The 23,732-nt window shown below is 38.1% G+C and overlaps 1 protein-coding gene across 1 annotated transcript in view; it reads left to right on the forward strand.

Annotated features, from left to right (window-relative positions):
* The first annotated feature begins 444 nt into the window (after positions 1-444).
* The window catches only part of LOC139720819 (5'-AMP-activated protein kinase subunit gamma-2-like), a 78,883-nt gene continuing 55,595 nt past the window's right edge, over positions 445-23,732 (forward strand). The window contains exon 1 of the mRNA XM_071632156.1: positions 445-834. Coding sequence (XP_071488257.1) covers positions 643-834 — 192 coding nt within the window. The 5' untranslated portion in view covers positions 445-642. The remainder of the gene's footprint in view (positions 835-23,732) is intronic.

The following is a 23,732-nucleotide window of genomic DNA, read 5'->3' on the forward strand; positions in this document are numbered from 1 at the left end:
ACATCCCGCAGTCATGACGCTATTTGCCAAAACGAATCAGCAGTCGCACTTGTCTTCGAATGAACTAGGCGACGGGAACCTCTGGCAGTACATTGTTACGACATAGATGTAAGAACTCCCGGTCAAGTGCAGTTAACCCGCCCTGCATTCCCACAAGAGCTACCAGGAGAAAGTGTGCGTATTAATACCCTGGAGACCGACTTCGTGGGGGATTGGTGTGACTACATTGGGGCAAGGGGTGATTCGCTTGACATCCTCGACTCACTTCCAGCTGCTCTATGTTTGCTGTGTGTAGTGCAAGCGACCTTTGACCTTCTCAAATTTCTGGCTGTATTGACAATTATCATGCCAGTACTCTCTCCGAGCTCAATTTGACTTGAGCACAAATGCAAGGGGAAATCTACTTTGGATCACAATTTTCATATCACTGTCCTTTCCGCAATGTGTCTATTCCGAAGTGAATGTTGTGAACTTTGACCTTTATCAAACTGTATCTGGGTCACACACTGTTTGTGATCATGACCTAAAAAACAAGTGCAAGTCCTACGGAGGCCACTCGTGCCATCATCTTTTCTCTGTTGTGAACCAAACCGAACTGTCAAGGAATATTTTCTGTTTACCCTTGGGGGAACGATAGTTGTCATGATTCGAGAGGAGCCACTCGTTCGTGAGGGAGCCCTCGTGCGAAAGGGGAGAGGGGAGCGAAAGCGTCGCTGGTCTGTTCCAGGCTTCTCTGCCCCAGCATACGTTAGGTCCTGCTTCCCTGGTGTTGGCCGTGCGCGAGGACGCGTATCGCGGTTGAGGCACAACAGCAGTGGAAATATACCATCTGTTGTAAGTAATTAAGTCCTTGTTTTTCCTTTTTCTGTCTTTTTATGCCTTTTGAGTGATATTGAAGTCTTTAAGAGTGATATGAATTACTAATGATTTGTGTTTGGATATATGTGTATATATGTCAGTTATTTCATGAAAAGCTGTTTGCATAATAAATGTCATTGTTGTGTGTGTGTGTGTGTGTGTGTGTGTGTGTGGGTGTGTGTTATGTGTATGTGTGTGCCTTAAATTCCATACAGTACAGCAACACAGCATGCATGAGTCTAACATACCTCATATAGAGATCCATTGATTTGTGTGTTTGTTAAGTTCTTGATACTGCTAACCTTTTTGTCATGTATTGTGAAATAATTCTGACATAAGGAAATGTGACCATTTCAAAGTCAGCAGCTAGAAAAAAAAGAAGAAAAAACTAAAATTTGAAACTTTTGTTCAAGTTTTTTTTCCCCTGAGCCAATTGCAGTGAGCTTATTTACAATTTCTTGGATAAGATTATTGATGTGAATTTCCCAACATCTCCAAAATTATTCATTTGTCCTTATTTCAGCATTAGTTAGCAGAGCACAAAATTTACAAAACATATAGATAATCCATGCTTATAATAACAATTTCTTTCAATGCATCTGAAAGAAAAATGTCATTATACTTATATCAGCATTAGTTAACAGAGCACAAAATTCACAAAAAAAATGCAAACCATTAGATAACCCATTTTTATAATGTGATAACTTTCCCAAAGCATCTAAAAAAAATGCCATCTTACTCATTTGACTATGATGTAACTTTTAAGGCACCTGTTTGCTGTATATATGTAAAGTGCAATTGTACATTACATTATTCTTTACTTCAATAAATGGAGTAATATCAAACAAATAAAAGAATGATTGGAGCTCCATCTAAAATGTTCAAAAAGGATGTAAAGTGATGGGAGTATAAACTAGAGATTGGAGACATGTAATGTGATAACATCATCAACAACTCCAATGATATGCTACACTTTTTTTTTTATGTGGACTTCATGAGAGATGGAGGCTTATATTTGAAAAGGAAAAAACATAAAATGTTATATCTGTTCATCTGCTCTGATTTGTCAGATTTGTCATCATAGATATAAGTTCAGTGTAGCAGGGCATTGGTAAGAGGAACTTAATCTGAAAACAACAACAACAACAAAGGTGATTTATGAGATGATTGTACAGTCCTGAGGAAAAGTGTGTATCTGCAGAGGAGACCCTATTGTCTAAGCTTTTGATTTGCTATGACTGTAGTATCTCTAAAACTGTAATTGTCATCATTATAGAACTATATTACCTCCAGAAATGACTGAATGTATGTGTTTGTGTGAGTGTGTGTTTATGTGTGTGTCCAAGCATGCATGCATCTATTTTCATTTGTTCATGAATGTGTGCAGGTACATATCATTTTGTGTGGGAGTGTATGCACATTCTTTTTTTTTTAATGCCTCCGCCACGAAGTGTCGCGGGAGATATTATGTTTGCATATACATGCGCATGCATGCATGTCTGTTTGCTGTTGGAGGGGTGCCAAATTTGTCATGTGATGAAAACATTATGATCACAAGTTTAGAGCTTATATAAAGGTGACAAATACAATCTTATAGTGGTATTTTTTTTTTTAGTTATTAATTCTTTCCAACTATAAAAATAGCACAAAGCCAAACAAAACTAATGCACTGATAATGTTCTTTCTCAAGAAGGTTATTGCAGAGATATATCCTGAAAGATGAAACCAAGAAATATATACCTGTACCACAATTCAATGTGGTGCCAGTTCAATAGTTTGTTGATCATTTATCCTGGCATCATGACTCTTCTTCCCTCTGCCCCCCTCCCCCCCCCCACTCACCCCCCCCCCCCACTCACACTATTACAGGTCATGTGCTTGTCCGACATTTGATGGTATGCGCTGGATGTCTTTTCCTTCCAAAATGTGCCAAAAGAGTACAGTGATCATGATTATTGACATATATTATTCTTCTCGTGATGAAAATAATGATCATGCAGTGAGCAAGATTTATTTTCATATTATTGATTGTTGTATCATTATAATTACAATTGTACTACTACTGCTGCTCCTATAAATACTGTATTTTTTTTTTGACGTCATATGGCAGTGTGGTGTTCAAAGTATTTGTCAATATTTGCTTATAGTCATACAGTTTTAATCAGTAAGTTTCCTTATCAATATTTGAACACTTCAACTGGTGCAGTACATCGTGCACCAACAGGAATACCAGATAAGGTTGTGTGATTACTTCAAGGATAACTAAATTTTCCCAAAGGGTCCCTTTGTAAATCATTGCATATTGGATACTTACATTGAATTCACACTTTAAGTTGCGATGGAAATTGTAACATTGATACTTGGTCTTTGTGGTTACAGACTGAATGTTTTTCCAGAAAACCCATGTTTCACCCAGATTGACCCTGATTATTTTTCCACATGCATTACCACTCCTCTCACTGCTGGCTGTATGTATGGCACAGTGCAAAGTAAACAGATCAACTTTAATAATTATATCAACTTTGTTTTTGCAATTATGAACTCCTTGGCATACAATGCCAATTCCCCATTGAGATAGTGGGGCTGAAAGAGTTAGATTGAGCAAAGAGTAAGCAGTTTGTTTTTGCATAAAGAGAATATGCACTTTGACATCCAAGATTTCAATAAAAATAGTGTATTTTATGATGCGAGATGATGGTGATGTTTCTCTATTATTGTATACTCATCTCATAATGTATTGGCCGGTATAGATTATTTCTTTGTTAGAAACAAGGTGAAATGTATCTAGTATCTTTTGTTGAAAAATGAAAATTACAATTTTCATTAATTGAAATCAATTGAATGATATGAACACACTTTGATGCATGTGATAGGCCTATATGTAAACATACACACATGCTAATTATATATATGCACAGTGAAAAGAGATTTACTGCATTGTCATTTACTTTGGTCTGCATATACTATAAATATATGTTTGTGATACCTATTTCCTGGCCTTACAATAAATATTCTGTTTCCGCAAACAGACTCTTGCCAGTATATCTGCCTACTTTCAGGTCCTTTAAAGGGATGGTGTAGTATTGGTTGAGGTGAGGATTCAGCTTGTAACTTTTTGCGAGATACTTAGAAACTATTTTATGAAATGTTAAAGAGCATATGATTCTAAGAAGAATTCAAAGTTTATATGATTAAAATCGGTTTTGAAATGGCTGATATCAAATAAACTTAGTAAAATGAAGTGATCCAAATAAAAGTGGATACCTCAGCCATGTGAAAACCAATTTTCATCAAATAATTTTCCAATTCCTCTTAGAATTATATGCTCTTTCATATTTCATAAGATGTTTCTCATTAACTGAAAAAATAATTGTAAACAAAAACAACATTGGAAACCTGAAGCCCCATCTCAACCAAAACTGACCATCCCTTTAATCACATGGAAAGTTGCGGTCTTCATGGCTTACTGCTGAAGTATATCCCAATATGCCCAGGGTTGTAGGATTGAAACCCCTCCAGGAACTGGGTTTACATATTTTCCATTCCAAATTATCCTGGTAGCTGAACTTGTAACCTGATATTGAGCCAGAAGGTGGCTGTAGTTAACCGTCATGCATGAGGTACAACACAAGATCGGAAAGTGGAGCTTGGTGTCATTTTCTTTTGCTGTACAGTCAGCAATTATACCAATGTTTAAAATGTATTTGAATGATGATTTATGAGGACTAGCTGATAGTTTACTAGGATAATGAAAGGGTTTTCAGTTTCTCTTTTGATTTGTGTTGTCCTGTCGTGCTCGTCCAACTCATTCAGTGTTTGTATGTCGTGGGAACGTGTCTGCTTGCTCTGTCTGTAAAATGTGAGCATGTGGTGGTAAAGCATAAGGAAGAAAACCCTGCCAGAAATGAAACCATATTTGATTTAGAAATATCACCTTTTAAGGATTCTTTTTTTTTAAAATTTCTGATCTTAGTCTCATACAGTTTTCCAGACTTAAAAAGCTTTGTAGTGACATAGATGTTGCCACCCCTTGTTTTAGAATTAACCTGCCACAGATGTGGTGTAACAATTGCTTACCACTTACAATCTAGTACAGTTGTTGGAGGAAAGTTTCAGGATGGTCTTTAATCAACATGCAGTGAAGCATGTGGAAGTATATAGGGGAAATTTGGCACTTACATGCTTTTTGTGAATTCAAAACCCCACAGGACAATGCTTCTGAAAAAGTAAATGGTGTTATTTTCTAAGCCGGAAATTAGACTTTGTAGTTTGGTCGAGAGTAGTATTAGAAGATTCATATTTAGATAAATATTGAATTTTCTGTTTTTCAGCTCAGTCCAGACTTTTGCAATTTTCTCAGCCTCATTGTATTGGCCTGTAGTAGGGTTACATGATAACTGGTCACATGTCAATCATATGAAGAGTTTGTTTGCAAAAACCGATAAGTCCATTTTTGAAGATTTTGAAGTACGGTCTCTGTCATAAAGTACAAAATAATACCTTTTAAATTATATATTGGTCATTACATATAAAGGTGTATTTTTGAAGTTATGGTCAATTGAAGCAGAAATTTTCTTATTATTCTCTCTATTATTCTTGACCTTTAATCGCAAATGTCTCCATTTGGCAAAAATGGACTTATCGGTTTTTGCGAACAAACTCTTCAATATGTAAATATTGAATGCTGTGTATTTGTCTTGGGTAAAGGTTGTGTTTTGTATGTGCAAAAATAGCGGTGATGATTAACAAGTAATTTTGTGTACCCCTGATAGATGAGACAACTGTGATTAACTTTTTTTATCTGCTACAGTGTAAACTTCCTCTTTTTCACATTCTTAGTCCACAATACATGAGCACTTTTGGAAAAACATCCTGTTTTTCAAAGCCATGTAGCTTTTTATAGAAGCATTTTAGAAATGTAGCACAGCAAAGCTGTATAGAAAGTTGCAAGCTGTACTGTGATGTAAACCATATGACAAATGCTATGTTCTCTGGCATACTCTGATTTATCGATCAGTTTGTGCCTTTGAGCAAAATTTGCAAATTTGGCAAGTCGTCTTCTGAGTCGGGCGTGCGAATTTGGACACAAAAAGACTTGAGAATTAATGCAAATTAGTATGATCAACCAGAAGAACAAGTATACATCTGTTTCATTAAACCATTTCCCTTTTTTCAACCATTTCTTTATTTTGTTTTTGTTTTTTGGGAGTAACCTGAGTAGGTGAAAGCTGGTCCAACCTAGTCACCTACCATGATGTATAGAATTAAATTTTGTAGTAAAACACATGGCAAAGAGTTAACCATGGAGAATATTGAGAATATTAAAAAACTATAGCAGAGTTGTGGCAAGCAGTTGAATTACATGATAATTTTTGTTTTGTTTTGGATATTTCACCCATTTCAAAAGCAATTTTCATCAGATAAACGTTGAATTCCTCTTAGAATTACATGCTCTTTCATATTTCATAAGAGGTTTCTCCTCATCACACGGACAAAAAAAAAAAGGTTGGAAACGGGTGGCATTTCATGAAGGAACTTGTTGGATAAAATGTCCCATAAGTCAGTTATATCCGACAAGTTCAGAGAAATCAGCCAATGAGACTAAAGAGTTTCTCAAAACTTGTCGGATATAATTGACTTGTCAGATATTTTATCCGACAAGTTCCTTCATGAAACACCCCCCTGAAGCCCCATCACAACCAGAGCTAGATTATCAGATGAGGGAAAAAAGGAATTAATAATAATAATAATAAAAAAGGTAGAGCGTTGGAGATCAAGTCTAATCTGGGCAGTTTAGTGTTGGATTTTACTCAATTGAATGTGTTTGAAAATCTAGATGATTCTAGTTCCATTATAATCTGATGTAATTTGTTGTTTGTTGACACCCACTCTTTCTCCACACGCCATACATGATTTTGAATGTGTGGGGAGGTGTGCTTGTTTATGTGGCTTTAGAGTGCCGGGATCAATATTCTCAATTTGTGCAAACTGAACAGATTTCACCATGAAAGATTGAATCAAGCTATGTAATTACGGCTATATTACCACCAAAGTGACTCAGCAAAATGCGTTACGAATAATTTTTATATTTGATTTGTGCATATCAAACATAGTCTGGATTTCAGACACATTTATGCTTTTCCCAACAGATTTTCCAAGCAATTAGAACCAAGATATTGTTTATCAAAATATGCGTTTTAAGTCAGGAGTGCATTTGATAGATTTAGATGAATTTATAGTGGATTTTGTGATTCTTTGGCCTCTTTGCAAATACTGTAAAACCAGATGCAGCGTGGAATTTTCTCAAATTGGAGGTGACAGCCTTTTTCAGAGAATTAAATTTTCATGAATTGCCACTGGCATTCAATGCAGAGTCAAAAACTCTTACATGCATTTTGATTTTGTTAATCTTGGCTCTCTTAAAATGCGTGAAATTAAAATGCATGCGAAAATTTCTGGGTTTACGAAACAGTAAGAAAACTTGGCTTATGTGTTGGGTTTGCAAGTGAAGGCTGAAATACAGAACTGTCATGTCTGCAGCATAGACTATCCATTATTCTATGTTTGTATTTTGTGCCATTGCCAAGACACATAATGTGGACTGTGGCATTGTAAATGTGCTGTTTGATATTCCAACGAATTCTGTGCTGCCTTGGTGTGCATTATGATCAGTGTTGCTATTGAGTATTTGGAGCTCATATTGCATTGAGAAACAGAAATCACTTCATTGGAAGTTAATTTGCCACCTTGTAATATCTTCCTGGGTTCCAAATCGGCGTTTTTGGATATGACATTCAGGTATGTAGTTGGCATTCACCCCTCTTCTTTCCATTCTATTCAGGTTTCAACCCACAAGTAGACAAAATTACATCGAGTTTACCTTTAAAAACTCACAGATGGGAATAAGGATGTAGTGAGAGCATTTCAAGCAGTGTTTTCATGCTGTAAGATACCAGCAAAAATTGGATTCTTCTCACAATTCACACCAGTCTGACTTACCCCCCCCCCCCCCCCATTGTAGGTGTACCGTGACCTTTTTTTCCCCCCAGATTTTCTGATTGGAATACTGTACGAGCTGAAATTTTCGTGGTGGTTTTATTTTCGTGAATTTCGCGAATCGCCTTTGAACCGCAAAAATAACAACACGCGAAAATAACAACGCGCAAATAAGTATCAAGTTCAGTTAGACCCTCACAACCGCGAAACTAACAACATGTGAAAATGTCCTCCAAGTAGCAATTCGCGAAAATATCTGTACGCGAAAATTTCAGCTCGTACAGTAGACTGTAACAAGGAATTACTGTATGCTGTGTGTTTCTGCTTGCAAGATTGGGGACAAAATGTGAAACATTGAAATTAAAACTGTGTGGGATTTTTTTTTTTTTCATGGAAGCAACCTAAGAGTGGACTTGGACCGGCCAAATTGAATAATGCATTATTGTCCTATTATAATGAATACTAGTATAACAAAATTCTTGTTACAACGTACAATGTAGTTACAAAACTCGGGTCTCAAAATTGTCATCTATAATAATAAATATCCATATATACTTTATTATTCAGCTGTAAAGAAATTTCGATATAACGAAAGAAAACTGCTGGTTCCAAGGACTTTGTTATGAGGGAAGTTGCCTACATCTATTGCAGGCACAAAGATTAAAGGTATTATTTACCATTTGCAGATGAAACAAAAACCCAGCTTTAGTGCTTCAAAATAGTTCTAAGATGTGAGTTAGGGATAGAAACAACCAATCTAAAAATGTTAATCATTATAATTACTGTTAAGTATTGTTAAATATACAAAATGTGAACAATAGTTACAATAGAATTGTTTCTAGAATAAACCATCTACAGTTATAGTTTATGGAGAAAAATAGTGATATCTCCTTGTATTTCAGGCTTTATTGTGAAATTTGTATATGGTTGGATGGTTTGTGATACAACTGACCTACACATGCATCAAATAAATGTGATAACTTGAACATTTTTAAATCACTCCTCCCAATGATAAACAGTACCTTTAAAAAGTTTACTAATGCGGATTGAAATATGAGTGAGAGATTATCATCATCTGACCTGTGTACCGATAGTGATAAAAGAAGACCAAAGTCTGGACTCCAGGTTCTCCTGAGGTCACAAGCAATAAATAATGGCCAAGATTCAGGGCAGAAATCAAAGATTATAACAGTATAGTTCCCTCATTGAGAAAAATATTGTTTAAGCATTCAAGTTTACGTTTTCCATTGGCACTGCATAGGATATGGCAGGTTTGAATATTCACTTGTGAGTGTGCGACTGTGCTGCCTGTACTACCTGTGCACAATTGGCCAACAAATCCACTGCATGAAATACAATGTATCGCTATGTTGTAATACTGTAAGAGTTGATATTTTCGTGAGGGTTTAATTTTCGCAAATTTTGCGCTTCACTTTTGGGTCATGATTCTAATAACATAGGCAAAAATATCACCACACGCTAGGGTATAATTATGTACTAGTATCTTTGTCACACGTAATTGCCTCAGTGTCAAATTGTGAAAAACAACATCTCCCCCAAATGTCTATGACCTCATTATCAAAAATATCTGTACACAAAAATTACTGTTTTTGCAGTAGTTGAATTGGCAACTAGCCACTCCTTTTGTGTGGCCAGGAGCTGAGGAGATAGAATTTAGACACTGAAAAGAAGTCCTATGACACAAATGGTGACATTTCTGCAATGATCCGAGTATTCATATTGCAAATTGTGGCAACAAATTTCATGTGAAAAAAAAAGAAATCACTCTCTCCAATATATGCAATCTTTAATGTTTGACTTGCGCTGTGGCACGATTGGCAAGTAACTTTCTCTTGAAGTGTAACTGTTGCAACACACAAATACTTCCTTTTGTAATGCAACTGCATGGCATATTGCCTTCAAGAAAGAAAATTGTTGACTCTGCTATGTGAAAAGGAATAATGCTTTATTTCTTGGTCCATCGATATGATTCTTGGGTGCAAATAAAGTCCTGATTCACAAATATACTATGTTTGAGAAACATAGGCCACATACAGCATTTCACTTGCACAAGCAGGAGCTGCGGCTGCGGAATGTTTTTAGGGAAGAATCTTAAAGTTAAATCTTTGGAAATTGACGTTCATGTGTGTTGTGATTTTTTTCTGATTTTTTGTGGTCAATTTTTTCCCCATTTTTTTTTTTTTTTGGGGGGGGGGGCTGCAAGTTATTTTCCCTCTTCTATAGCCCTCTTTCTTTCATCTCCCAACCACAATTTTGTTTTGTTTTTTTCATATTTTTTCCTTTTGTGAGTAGCTGGCTTCCACTTATCATTTGTTTCCCCTCCTGACTAGTCTTGTGTCTAAACACCCTCTTTTATTGTACAAAATGAGGGAAATTTCCAAAACAAAAACAAAGTAACATCCTATTGTGTTGGGGATCGTGATTCACATCTTTGTATTTTGTTTTCTTCCCAGATACTCGCATTGAATCATTCTTTAGAAAGCTGTTCAAACTGTGAATTAAATTAAAGGGAACGCAAACCCAAAGAGCAATGTGGATTGAGTGAAAGCAGTAACATTAGTAGAACACATCAGTGAAAGTTTGAGGAAAATCGGGCAATCGATGCAAAAGTTATAGATTTTCAAAGTTTTGGTGTTGGAACTGCTGGGTAAGGAGACTACTAGAGGTTATGACGTATGAGTGGAATTCAATAAAAATTCATTTTTCATGAAAATTACACATTCCATCAACTTGATACTGACATATGTTAGGGGTATCACTTATTCCCCCTGCTTTCTGAAAGCGGTTAGTCAAGTACTCTTTAATTTTGCTAGAAAAGTGAATTTTTGTGGAATTCCTTTCATATTTTCTTCAGATTGTTGTCCACTCATACGTCATAACCTCTAGTAGTCTTCTCATCCAGCGGTTCCAACACCAAAACTTTAAAAATTCATAACTTTAGCATCGATTGTCCGATTTTCCTCAAACTTTCACTGATGTGTTCTATTAATGTTAACTCTTAATGTGCCAGGCCCAAAACCCCTAACGTGCCAGAGGTTTTTACTTAAGGCCAGAATGTATCGAAACTGGACTGACAATGTAATTTAAAACTGCCATATCTTTCAAACTATCGACTGTTTTGAATTGAGTTCTACACAACAAATATCAAGAAATGATTGTTTTTTCGTGCCATGTAGTCAGTTTTCCGTAATATCTATCTGAACTTGAAATATTGCAGAAATGAATAATATCATCAAAAAATTATTGGAATTTTTTGTGTAGTATGAAAAGAAAGAGTCAGTCGTGGTTTTTCTTCAATAGAACGCTCCCTTGACTCTGTGAGAAAGTTTTAGAGCTACATCTCCCGTTTCAAATGATAGCAAAATTGTCTTCTAGAATTGTATGATTCCAAAGATACAAGCGGTTTATTTTGTCTTAGCAATTTCTCTTTCTGCCTCAGTAATTCATTCCCAAATCTGAGTCCTTTAGTCCCAGATCCTGTATTTGAAACTAAAGTAATTGTCCCGGGCCCTGGAAAGTGTCTTTTGTCCACTTGAGAAGGAAGCACCCTCTAATCCTTCTTTTGTCTATGCGGACTACGGGCGGGCGCACTCTATTGAAATCGGCAGGCCTTTGTCAGCGAGGATTTGTGCGCGCGCAATTCCTTGGTAACGGCGGAGATCATCCGAGTACTGATTGAGTACAATACACACTAGCGGTTGCTAGGGGCAGCTTGAAGGATGAACATGACTCCTGATCGAAAGCGAAGATGCTGCCGTGATCTGACCGATAAAAGTGCACACGCCTTCCGGTTTTTATTTGTCTAACGCTGTATCAATCAAGAATGTTGATCCGATCAACCTATTGCCAGCCACTGTCCATCCGATCACAACATTACCAAAATATTATAACAAAGTTAATTCACGGTAGTATACCACTTTTGTGTTTATTGCCAATCCAGAGAAATCAAAGTAAAGTGGGTTTGGCTAGAAAACCTCAGCAAAAAAATCTCAGCACCACGAGGTCAGTCGCTCGGAGCAGCACACCACGTGCTTGTAAGCCCAGCGCTGGTGTTTGAAGCCATGTGCGTGCAACTGAAAAGCTCACCATTCATTTCATGATTCGGTAAAATAGCGCTACGTTGGGAGGAGCCCTCTCATTCTCGAAACGATCATCTCACTTTGAAATAGTAAAGTTCAATAGCGCTGTACTTGTGAACTATGCGGCCAGAGTTGTGAAGTAATTGAATCTTGCAAACGAATGAATTCAGTCAGATTTGAAATTTCCAAAAGCCCGATCAGAACAGAGAAAATAACAACGAATTGAGACAAGACACTAAAACATGACACAGATAAACAGTGGAAGGAAAGGCAGCTTTGCACATATCATGATGAAGGAGCGAACAATGCAATTACATTCAACAAAATCATTACGGTACAAATAACACTTAAAAAGAATCAAAAGCCCCCTGACAGTAGGCCTGATCTGCATAGCAAAATTGGTGACAAGAAGACAAAACTGTAGGTGCCGACAAGTATAAAATCACGTTTTACATTGCTGGTATGCTTTTTCAATGTTTGCTGTCTTTGATTGTCTTTAGTCTCATTCGCCGTGAAACATTTGATTATCTGAATATGACATTATTCAACGGCACATTCCATACTTTCACATGGCGTCAGAAATCTCTATAGCGCCTGCCAATATAGGTTTCATACCGAGCGATTTGTAACCATCAGAATTATTTTGAACGTTCATGGAAATCATAACATCGATCACTCTACTGTTGAAGTTCCTTCATTGGTTTATAATAGCCGATGGATGTTAGTTCCGTACTTGAATTCGTACCTTCATTGCGTTGTGACACAGTTTTCATGAAGCAGCATCATCCGACATTTCTTTCTTTCTTTTTTTTTGTGTGATCTCCAACACTGTTTTACTCCAAGGACTGAACAGCAGGATCTGAGTTTGAAGTTTTCAAAATCTGCATGCTAACAAATAGTTTGATGTTACTTTGCATCCTCTCTCTCTCTCTCTCTCCCTCTCTCTCTTATCTAAAGTCCTACGTAATAATAACTTTGATGGATTTGCTTGAGTTTGAACATTTTCCTCTTCACCTGCGACTCGGGGAAAATAACACGTTTCTATAAGAGGTAGGATAAACGATAAGCAAAGCTCAACAAATAACATAAATGCGTAAATATACTTTAATTCTGTGTCTCACTCATCGATGGATGTTTGGAAACCTATCAAATTATAGGTTTCGAGCTTCCTAAACAGTTGAAATCAAAATCAAACAAGAAAACCCGTTTGCGAATTTGATATTGGCTGTCTACGAATTACTGATCGAATTCTGTTCTACTTTATCGAGACTGTGCTGTAGGGATTGTGTCTGCATCATTGCTTGGCGATAAACGATACAGCTTCGATTTTTGTTATCATGAAATGATAAATAATTATTGATCATTTTGCGTGGTTGAGTAAACAATTTCTATAATACACCAATCGACTGTCGATGGTTCTTTTTTGTTTGTTTTGATTTTGTTTTTGTTTTTGGGCAAAAGAAATAAGATAAATATTCTTGACGTTCGCAACGATTCTGGTCGCTAATTCGAGAGTACGTAGTTAGAGACATTTACTGTTCCCATAGCCAAGGTTATTTACACGCTATTTATAGCCGGAAAGCTACAAGAACCAAAACATCCTCCAAAATACGGCAGGACAATGACAAATTTTACGGATACGGAGATACGCTCAATGCGTGAAAACTAGTTTTCTTCAAAATGTATAGAGAAAAGAAGAAGCAACATAATAAGAGAGAAGGCATGCCGAAAGAGGTACAGTATGAAGACCAATTGAAGAGAAACCCTCAAAGAAAAAAAATGCAACCGTGGACGCAAGCACAAAAACAAAAACCAGTACATGGAAAACAACATAGTTTGACTGATTTTCACGTGCACATCGTCACATACATATAGAAAATCAGGCTCTATAATGTACTTTCATATCGGTGGAGTAAAACCAATACAGCCAGTTTGCGCTAAAATTACAGTTCCAGTCACTTTCGTAAGTTTGAGAAAAAAAAATCGGTTTTGGGTCAAAACCAGTGTTGATTAGTATTTGTACTATTTGCATGTCGTCGCTCAAAACAACAGCTCTATTCGCTCTTTGCGAACGCTGCCTACAATTTTTAAACTGAACTAAGCAAAATAATGTTCATCTTTTGCGATCTATATTTTGTCTGAAATTCCGAAACACTAGATTTCTACTTTGAATTTCATTTCGCTTCGAACTAGGAGAAGGTAATCACGCCAAAACAAACTACGAACTACGTGTGGTACCAAGCGGCATAGTTTACAGGTCTACTTTCCGTTCACTGCACACGTGCATAAGACAAGAACAAAAGCGTCTTCTTCTTTTGTATGCTAGCGTGGGGACGATTAGTGAAGTTCACCAAAATAAAAGGATGAAAGACTTGACCGACGAACGCAAGCTTACCGTCTTTGAGGGACAAAATCAAAGCAGCTTCCCGCCGGACAGCATCCAAGCGGAACAATACAACTGGAACCGCATAGGCAATACACGCAGATTAAATAGCATACACACGCGCGTGGTTTACCAATGAGACTTTTGATCTATACACATCTCGCAGAGGGTGCGCTCGCTGCGGATTTTCCCGACGCGAAAAAAATACATCTAGCCGAAAAATCACGTATTTACTCAAAATTTTCCAATGTAAGCATACTCATATTTTTGGTGAAAACGATGGCTATGCTAGTCAGCTACCAGTACATATCATTGTCAGTTTCTTGGTGTAACACATTATGGTACCATAAGAACTTAAATAATCAATGTTTTTCGCGCTCTTCTTTGTCGCCGATCGGCGACCATGGCACGTCAGCACTAAGGTCGCCGTTCGGCGACCATGGCACGTTAAGAGTTAATGCTTTTACTCAATCCACATTGCTCTTTGGGTTTGCATTCCCTTGAACCCACCAAAACATATATATAGGCCTACAGACATCTTTCAATAGCTTATATCTTTGAATACAGGCATCTATAATATTGCATCTTTTACTGTTGCGATTTGCCTGCATAAAGATTCTTGCAGCTGTTTGTGCTCGTATAAAACCGATATACCGACCATATGTTATAAGCCCCAATGTATTTTTTTACCCAGGCAAGAGTATTCCCAAAGAAGCAATAAAAACACAAAAGTGACAATTGAAAAATGTTACAAAAAAACTTTTAATTGTCAAGTTAGCTTTTAATCAAACTGTTAATCTGCTTGCAGTTGAGATGCAAGGTTTGTTATGAGGAATTTCAACCAATCATGGGCTGTTTCTTTTTTTTGAGGGGGGGGGGTTTGAATGATTATGCAGAGAATTTTGGTTTCATGCTTGCTGTGCAAATGAAAGTCCACCGTAACGGTAGTGAAAGTCAAGAATAAAGAGGAAGCGGAAGAAAAGGTGGGGGGGGGGTCGTCTTAATTAGGTCATGTGATCCTTGGCTTCACAAAGGATATCCTGGAGATACCCTGGGTGCTATCACCCTGGCTCTGGCCTACCCTGGACGCAGGGATCACCTTTTGATTCTTCTCAAATTCTTGCTCATTTTCTCAGCCGTTATATACATCTCCGATGATACAGGGGGATCCAGTTCATTGGAGAATATTGTAGAATAGGCCCTGTAACCAGCTCTCCCTTTCAGAGATAACGGTGAATGGGTCAATGGGTTTACAGTCAATAGCAGTGGCCGAGGGGTGCTCAATACAATGTCTAAACGAAAACAACACTTGAATTTCAACAGGTTCGTGGTATCGTAGTGCAAAATATAGATAGATAGATAGTGAAAGTTAATGGCAGATAGCAGCTGCCATTCTGTAGTGGAGGCCGGAGCATGTGGTAGGTATGCCTATCGTAATATAGTGATGTTTGCTTGTTTTCTTGTAAGCTTGTGGAGAGGCAGTTGGTTTCATGTGGACAGAGAACTTGATGTAAAAGGAAATGTTAACTTGTTATTCTTGAGATTTCACTAGTATTGTGTGATCATGATTCCACTTTACAAGAGTTTTTCCTTTTTTTTTTCTCTCTCTCTTTCTTCTCTTCATCAAAGATCTTTCTACCTTGAGTAGTTAAAGATCTTGTTTACCTTTGGGAACAGTCATTTTAAAAATGTCAAGATATCACTTTTGATGCATATGTGTAGGTCAGTTGTATCACAAGACATCCTACCACATAAAATTTTTGCAATAAAGCTTAAAATATATGGAGATATCACCTTTTTTCTCATTAAACCATAACTGTAGACGGTTTAGTCCAGAAACATTTTTATTATAACTGTTGTTCACATTTTGTATGTATTTAACAATACTTGACATCGATTATACTGCTTCAAATTTTTACATTGGTTGTTTCTATCCCTAACTCATAATTTAATCCCTAACTCATAATTTAGAACTATTTTGAAGCACTAATGCTGGGTTTTTGTTTCATCTGCAAATGGTAAATTATGTCTTTAAACTTGAAGCAAGAGGGTAGGGCCTACTAGGCAATAAGGAGAACTGTGTCTGGGACATTTACCAGGATTGCTGGAGAAAAAGAAAAAAAGAGAAGGGAGAGGTAATTGATCACCATAACAGGCCATGACCTTTACCCCTTGACCTCAGTGATACCCTGGGGCTCCAAACAAATCTCTCCAGAGAGCGTCTGGGGACAGCTATTTTTGGAAACAAGCTTGGGTGAAGGCCACTGGCTTTAGAGAGAAATTCTGTGATTTTTTTTTTTTTTTTTCCATGGAGAAAATCTGGCAAGCTACACACAAGATCAAGCAGTGCAGAGCTAGTTGTGTGTATCCCTGTGTGTCCAAGTGTGTGTGTATTTGTTGTGTTGAGAGTGCATCTAGTCTGTGGGCTGTGTGTGTATGTGTTGTTGTTGTGTGAAACTTCCAGTGTACGTGGAGAATCTCACATACAGTTAGGAATACATGAGCAAAGAACACGTGCTTCAGAAAGTTTCCTGCCAAGAAGCATGCAGTAGATCTCTACACTTCAAAGAATATTTCCTGCGCAGCTGCGCACATGGGTTGTTTACAGCTTGTGGAAGCGTGGTCTGTGCATCTTTTCTTCATCAAGCAGAGTTTCCCTTATTCTGGACTGACATTTTGGACCCGCGAAAAGTGGAAAGTGCCAACATAAAAACGTAGAGTCTATATTTTGGACTGATGTAAAATTACTGCAGAGAGAATCTTGCGGATCAAAACTGTACATTTGTATAGACATTCAGCATTTTAATACACTCTTATGCAGTTGAGTGTGACTAGGGCAGGATTATAGGCAGTGAAGCGGACTTTGCACCCTGAAGGTCAACATATTCAGGCTGAGGTTGTCTGTTTGTCAAGGGGACTTTACCTGCAGTTTGCTTACCTCGAAAGCAAATTTTGAGCGAAAACAAACTTATGCGTGTGAAGACTCGCGATGTCGTACTTTCATCGATTTGTGACATCCACCTACATCGGATCCTCTCTCCCCTTTTGAATCTTATCTGCCTACGAATCATCGGCTGTTAGCTTTTTTTCAGCAGGGCTCTCTTCGCAGCCTTGCGACAGTGGCTGATTCATTACACCGCCTTAATCTGGGAGACGAGGGAATCTCTTCTCATTTATGAGCTAAGTTTTTGCTGGTAGGGGCCTCTTTTCCGGTAATGTGACCGTATTACTGGGAATACTCAGCAGGGTTGTTGCTCTGCTCTGTCGTGCCTTCTGTGGTGGGAATGAGCCAAGCTGTTCACAGGTGTTATTTGTAACTTGGCTGGTGTGCTCAGTGCTGAAATCCAGCGGATGCGACTATACTTACACTATGATACAACAGTTGGTTCTGACTGTAGTGTTGAGTCATTTGCCCTTCAAACAGAATTAGAAAAATTCTAACTACAATTCTGCAAGGAAAGAGTGTTGGACCAGAAACGAGAAGCGAGTGATGTGCTCATGACGATTTCGACTTGCAGCAGCTAGCCTCGTTCTTGAATACAGTTGTCAGAACGCAGTCAACGATGTGCCAGTGAAGTGGATGAGACGACACTGAGGAGACTTTAACTACCTCCAATGCATGGTTGATGATACGAGCTGAGAGTTTAGGGAGTGCAAGTGTTAAATAGAGGTTCTACCTGTATACTGCACATCATACTGTGAAGGTTACTTTCTGATTTCAGTGCAACCAGACCCCATCACAGCGCTGCGCTGCTTACTGCACGTAGACCAACCCTCTTTCTGTTCATCCGTTCTTGGACTATTTGCCTTGCCCTTAGTGAACTTTTACTTTATATTCGCTGGATTTATAACTTGTTCGGACAATTTTGCTTGCTCTTGACTTATTAAAAAAAGGAGTTGCACCAAGTTCTGGTCTAGAGGAGAATTACTCATGTACCTGACCTGAAGTATACATCAGCTGGGTCAGAGTGTTTAACTGGAAGTCTAACAACTATAAAAGGAGTAAACTATTAAACTATTGTTTGTTTGGAGAAATTTGCACTTATTCATTTGCAGCCATGATGAATCCATGGAGAATAACGGAGGAAGAGGTGAGGATAATCATTAAAAAAAATGTCTGTTATTCTGAATGCCTGCTTTCGAATGATTGACATTTTACTTATCCTTTAATTCAATTCAATTCAATTCAATTCAATTCAATTTTATTTCACACACCATTCTCATGTGTCACAAACCCCTTGTGGGGACAAGTACATTGCTTAGTATAATTACAAAAAATTGAACAAGGTTGATATTTACATGGAATGTTGCGTGGGGGACCTTGAGAAAGCACAGCTTGTTAAACAAGGTCCCCTCAAAAAAGAAATAATAAATAATAATCACTAAAATTAAGTTGAGTTAGGTTTCCAACACTTCTGTAAAAATAGATAACAAAAGTAGACAACATTACAAACAATAAGACATATAAGAGCGTGATAATTTACAGTGCACTCCCGTTACAACGAAAAGGCAAAAATGTCTCCGAAATGTTTCTGTTAAACATGATATATTCGCGGCATGAAAGTTTTGTGAATTGGAGCCTTTTTTGTGACATGAAATTTTCGGGAATTGCCACTGGCATTCCATGCATATATAGTGTAGACAAGAACTTTCGCGTGTATTCTAATTTTGCGAATCTTGGCGCTCGCGAAATTCGCAAAATTGAAATGCACACGAACATTCCTTATTTTACAGTATGTCATAGACACACAATCGATTAATGTGTTTTCATTGATACATACAAATGTATGGTGTAGCATGTGTAAAGTGCTATTCCAGTATTGGCCTCATAGAGCAGTGCAGGTAAATTGTGTCCACTGCGTTTGGGCACAATACAGTTTTCGTTCATGTTACAATTTTTAAATGTTTTGATTTCAACAAGATTACTATTTTTTTCTGTTGCAGGTTCATTGGAACAATAATATAAAAAGACCATGCACTGTTTATAGCCACTATTGAAATTATAGATTTCTCATTGGCACAAATAGCACAATTTTCTTCAGGACTGTGCCCCTCAGAAAATAAAAGTGTTGTTGCCAACATACATGTAGGATCCATAATTTCAAGTGTAGCCTCTCCGTGCCTGGTTTGTTTACTGAACATAGATAAAACTAGACATTGATCATTATCATCCATGACAGTAAAAATGAAATAGGGTAGCAATCACCATACATAACACACATTCACATGGAAATGGTACAGTTGATGTAATATAGATGGTATTTTGTTCATTTAGAAATAAGTTTTAGTATGTTTTGGGTTTGTTTGGTTATTGTTAGCTTTGTTTGCTTTGTTTACTTATATTCTAGGAGTAGGCCTACTGTATTCACAAAATTCCATCTGTCACATTACCATACAAGTTGTATTTATGTAAGTGAAGCAATTGTACCCATTTCAAATGGCAGTTCATTTTTTTGTTCCCATTCGGCATTCAGCAATTTAATCAATATGAGCAAGACTTGTTAACCCGTTGAGGACGGGCTGATTTTGCGATAACACGCATTTCCCGTAGAGACCTGCCTGAGTACTGTAAACGCGGAATATTTCGCGAGGTTTTTATTTTCACGATTTTCGCGAGTCAGGTGCTATTCGCGAAATTAAAAACACGCAAAAATATTGACTCTGATCCCGATGTGGTATGTGACATACGCGTGTACATTTCTCCGTTCAGTGCAGGACTCAACGATCACGGATTTAACCACTCGCGAAATCGTCGGGAATTCCTGATTCACGAAAATTTAGACTCGCGAAATATATGGCGTATACAGTATCTAGGGCCTACACGGGACTCGTCTTCAATGGGTTATGAAAACAGATTTTTTTTTCATATCACGCGTTGGATATTAGTGAATGTAGCATGTATGGTTCGCTGCTTTTACACAAAAGTTTGAAGAAAGACATGACTACAAATATGAATGGAGGGATTGGATGAAGAAAATATTAAGAAAATGGAAAATGCATTTTCTTTATTCGACCAATATTTATACAATCGAGAACACGTAACTCTGATTTTTTGTTTTGTTTTGAATGTAAGGAAGTAAGATCAGTTCGTCACAAACTCCTGTTCTGTGCAGTTATTTGATTATGCCAGATTTATGGTCTGCATCACATTTGACTGTGCATAATCACTTGATGAGGATAAGAATGAAAAGAAGATAAACTCTTTCCTTCTCAAAATCCATGCACGGAATGAATTTCTAGCTGGGCATTATTTAAGTTTTATGTAAGTCTCCAACAAGGGCTAATAATGCATTCTGCTCCATTGCCTGTTATATTAGTACGCTTCGTTGAGAAGGGTACACAGAAAAGTTGACCTCGTCCAATTTGCAGACACAGGATTGTCTACAAAAAAGGGGGAGGGAGGCGTGTTACATTACCACCACCAGACATGGTGAATTGGCCAGGAATAGCATTGCCCCAGGCTTGTGTTGTCCTTCCATGGACTTATGAATGGGACTGATCAATGCACTCTTCTTGTGTGTATTTTTATGTCCCTTTGTGCTGTGTGTGTGTTGCGTCTGTGTATTGCATATCATATGTGTGTGTGTGTAATGTATGTGTAGTGTGTGTATATGTGTTGCGTGTTTGTGTCTGTACTAATTGTCCTAAATCAGTGACCCATGCAATTCCCAGGTCTGCCACAAATCCAATATCATCAAAAGATGGAACTCCTCTAGTATCGACTGTCTATGGAAAGCCTATCCCATTTCGCTGTCTTTTTTCCTACAATATGCCATGTATGTCGGTAATGTGTTGTTGTTAATGAGCGTGTTTCTACTGAGCGACGAAAATTCGAGGTGATGCCAGCCGATGTGTGGTGATACCGGCCGATGCCGGCCGATACCGGCCGATGCGTGGTGACACCTCGAATTTTTCCTCAGTAGAAACAGATCGGGTAGTGGCCGATGCCGGCTGATGTGAGGTGCTCCGTCGTCCATCTATTGAGGTGGTCGATGCGAGGTGACGCGAAGAACGATTCTCAGTAGAAACACACCGGGTAGCGAAATTCGTGGTGTATCGGACGTCTAGAATTTCTCCCCGCGCTTTTCAATCGGTTCATCGCACACACTCCTTCGACACATGTGTACAAAATACGTGTGTACACACAGCGACCGTGTTCGCATCATGCTTTGTTTGTACCAACTCGCTTGTGTATGTGTTACAGGCCCTATACGTTACGTTACATGTGAATTGTGGCGTGGCATTCATCGTCTATTGTTCGCGTGATTAACAGCCTAACTTATTGCATTACTAAGCCCTCATCACTTACTTGATTTTACACCGCGTTATTTCATTTTATTGTCTCGAATCGCGAGAGTACGACATTAGTATGTCGCAGCCTTGAGAAAATCTCAGCTGGACCCTCGATCTCCAAAGATTTCTCATCAGTCAGTGGCAGGATACCAGTATGTTAGTTCGGGGTATATTGGATGGGAAGACGAAGAGAAATGGCTAATCAAAAAATAGCCGACGCAGTTGTAGCAAAGCAGGCAGGGTTCGGATCATACATATTAACAGGCAGTGCGCGCGTGACCCAAATCTGTGACTTAAAAATACCTGACTTCCGGAATCGCCGCATTTGCACGTCACCTTTGCATCACCTCGTATTTTAACGCTCAGTAGAAACAGCTCGAGTGGTCGTAAAATATGAGGTGCTGTGTTGGACAAAATTTGTGGCGATGCCAGGGATGTGAGGTGCTCTCAGTAGAAACACGCGCATTGTCCTAAGAAACACTGCCAGGCTAGTCCATACTGCAGTAGTGCCTTTATTTTACAGAGCATGTAAGCATAAATTCCTGTGAATTTGCTCTTTGTGTGTGTGTGTGTGTGTGTGTGTGTGTGTGTGTGTGTGTGTGTGTGTGTGCTGGTTTTAAATCTGAGGGTATGTGTAGAGAATTTGCCAGCCTTCATCGTAATCTACCATACAGTGAGGAGACTGAAGTATAGAAGAAAAAAAAACAACTTAATTTTTGGTATTTTCCACTGTTGATTTTGTTGTCCATATTTATAAACCTTGTGGCCTTGCACTGTAAAATTTTTGTAATTTTTTATGTTGATGTTTTGATTTTTAAGTTACATATCATTCAGTTGTGAATATTTATACGCTGTTCGAATATTCATTTGAAGAGGTTGTGGGAGCCTTGGTTTCAGATTTTCTGGTATTCAGCCAGATTAGTGTCTCCAAAAAAACGTTAGCAACATTGAGTGAGCCTGCAGCCCAAGCAAAGATAGAATTTACTTTAGTAAAAGGGAGTTTTCTATAAGCCTGCATTTATCTAATCTATCTCTCTCTCTCTCTCTCGAATCATGTTTCAAAATGTGTTTCGAAAACCGTTTATGAATGCGGTTTGAAATGCGATTCTCGGGTACCCTCGTGTATCTGAGGCTGTGTTTATCAAAAAAATTTTTGAGGCAGAATCACAATCCTAAACACGTTTGAGGCATTTTCAGGGGTTAGATAAACGCAACTGTGTTTTCAAATGTGTTTAGAAACGCTGTTTTGAAACGCCTTTCAGACCACAATCGGCATTCTGTGAGTAGATAAACGCAAAGCCATTTTGAAACATTTTATATCTCAAGGTCAAATTCCAGCTGTTTCCGGTTGTGCTCTGTACCCATTATTTGTGTGTGACTGATGAGGCATGTTTGGTAGTACGCATTTGACCTTTACTTCTTGGGTCAAACGGCGCAAAGCAGCTGTGCAGTGACAACACTCCAATCACGATTGTATGATGGTTAGATAAATGCGGCACCCTGAAAATCGCGTTTCAAACCATTTTGGCAAACACCATTCCAAACGCGTTTTGAAACGTGATTCTCTCTCTCAAGTTAGATAAACGCAGCCTAAACCGTCATATAATGGCGACTATAGGGTTGTCACTGCGCAGCTGCTTTGCGCAGTTTGACCCGGGACGTGGAGGTCAACTGCGTACCACCGAATATGCCTTCATCATTCACGCAATCGGAAACAGGTGGATGTTGACCTGGGCAGCTCGGAGATAGAAATTATGCATTTCAAAATGGTATTGCGTTTATCTAAGTCTGAGTACTCGCAGAAAGACCATCGTGGTCTCAAAGGTGTTTCAAATCGGCACTTCTAAACTCGTTTGAAAACACGGTTTTGTTCTATCTATTGCCCCAGAATGCCTCAAACACGTTTTGTATTGTGATTCTGCCCCAGAAAATTTTTAGAGAAACGCACCGTAAATGATTCAACAACAATGGAGAATCACAATTTTTTAGGTGTTCTGATAGGCTTTGTATGCCAGAGGGACCCAGCATTAATTGTAAAGAGACACCAACTAGAAACAGTAAAGCAAACTTGCTGGTCTACATTCAGGTATTTTCATAACATC

This window comes from Diadema antillarum, unplaced genomic scaffold (assembly GCF_040938485.1).
Source record: "Diadema antillarum isolate AM-2024a unplaced genomic scaffold, OU_Dant_1.0 scf00000134, whole genome shotgun sequence".
Taxonomy (NCBI): Eukaryota; Metazoa; Echinodermata; class Echinoidea; order Diadematoida; family Diadematidae; genus Diadema; species Diadema antillarum.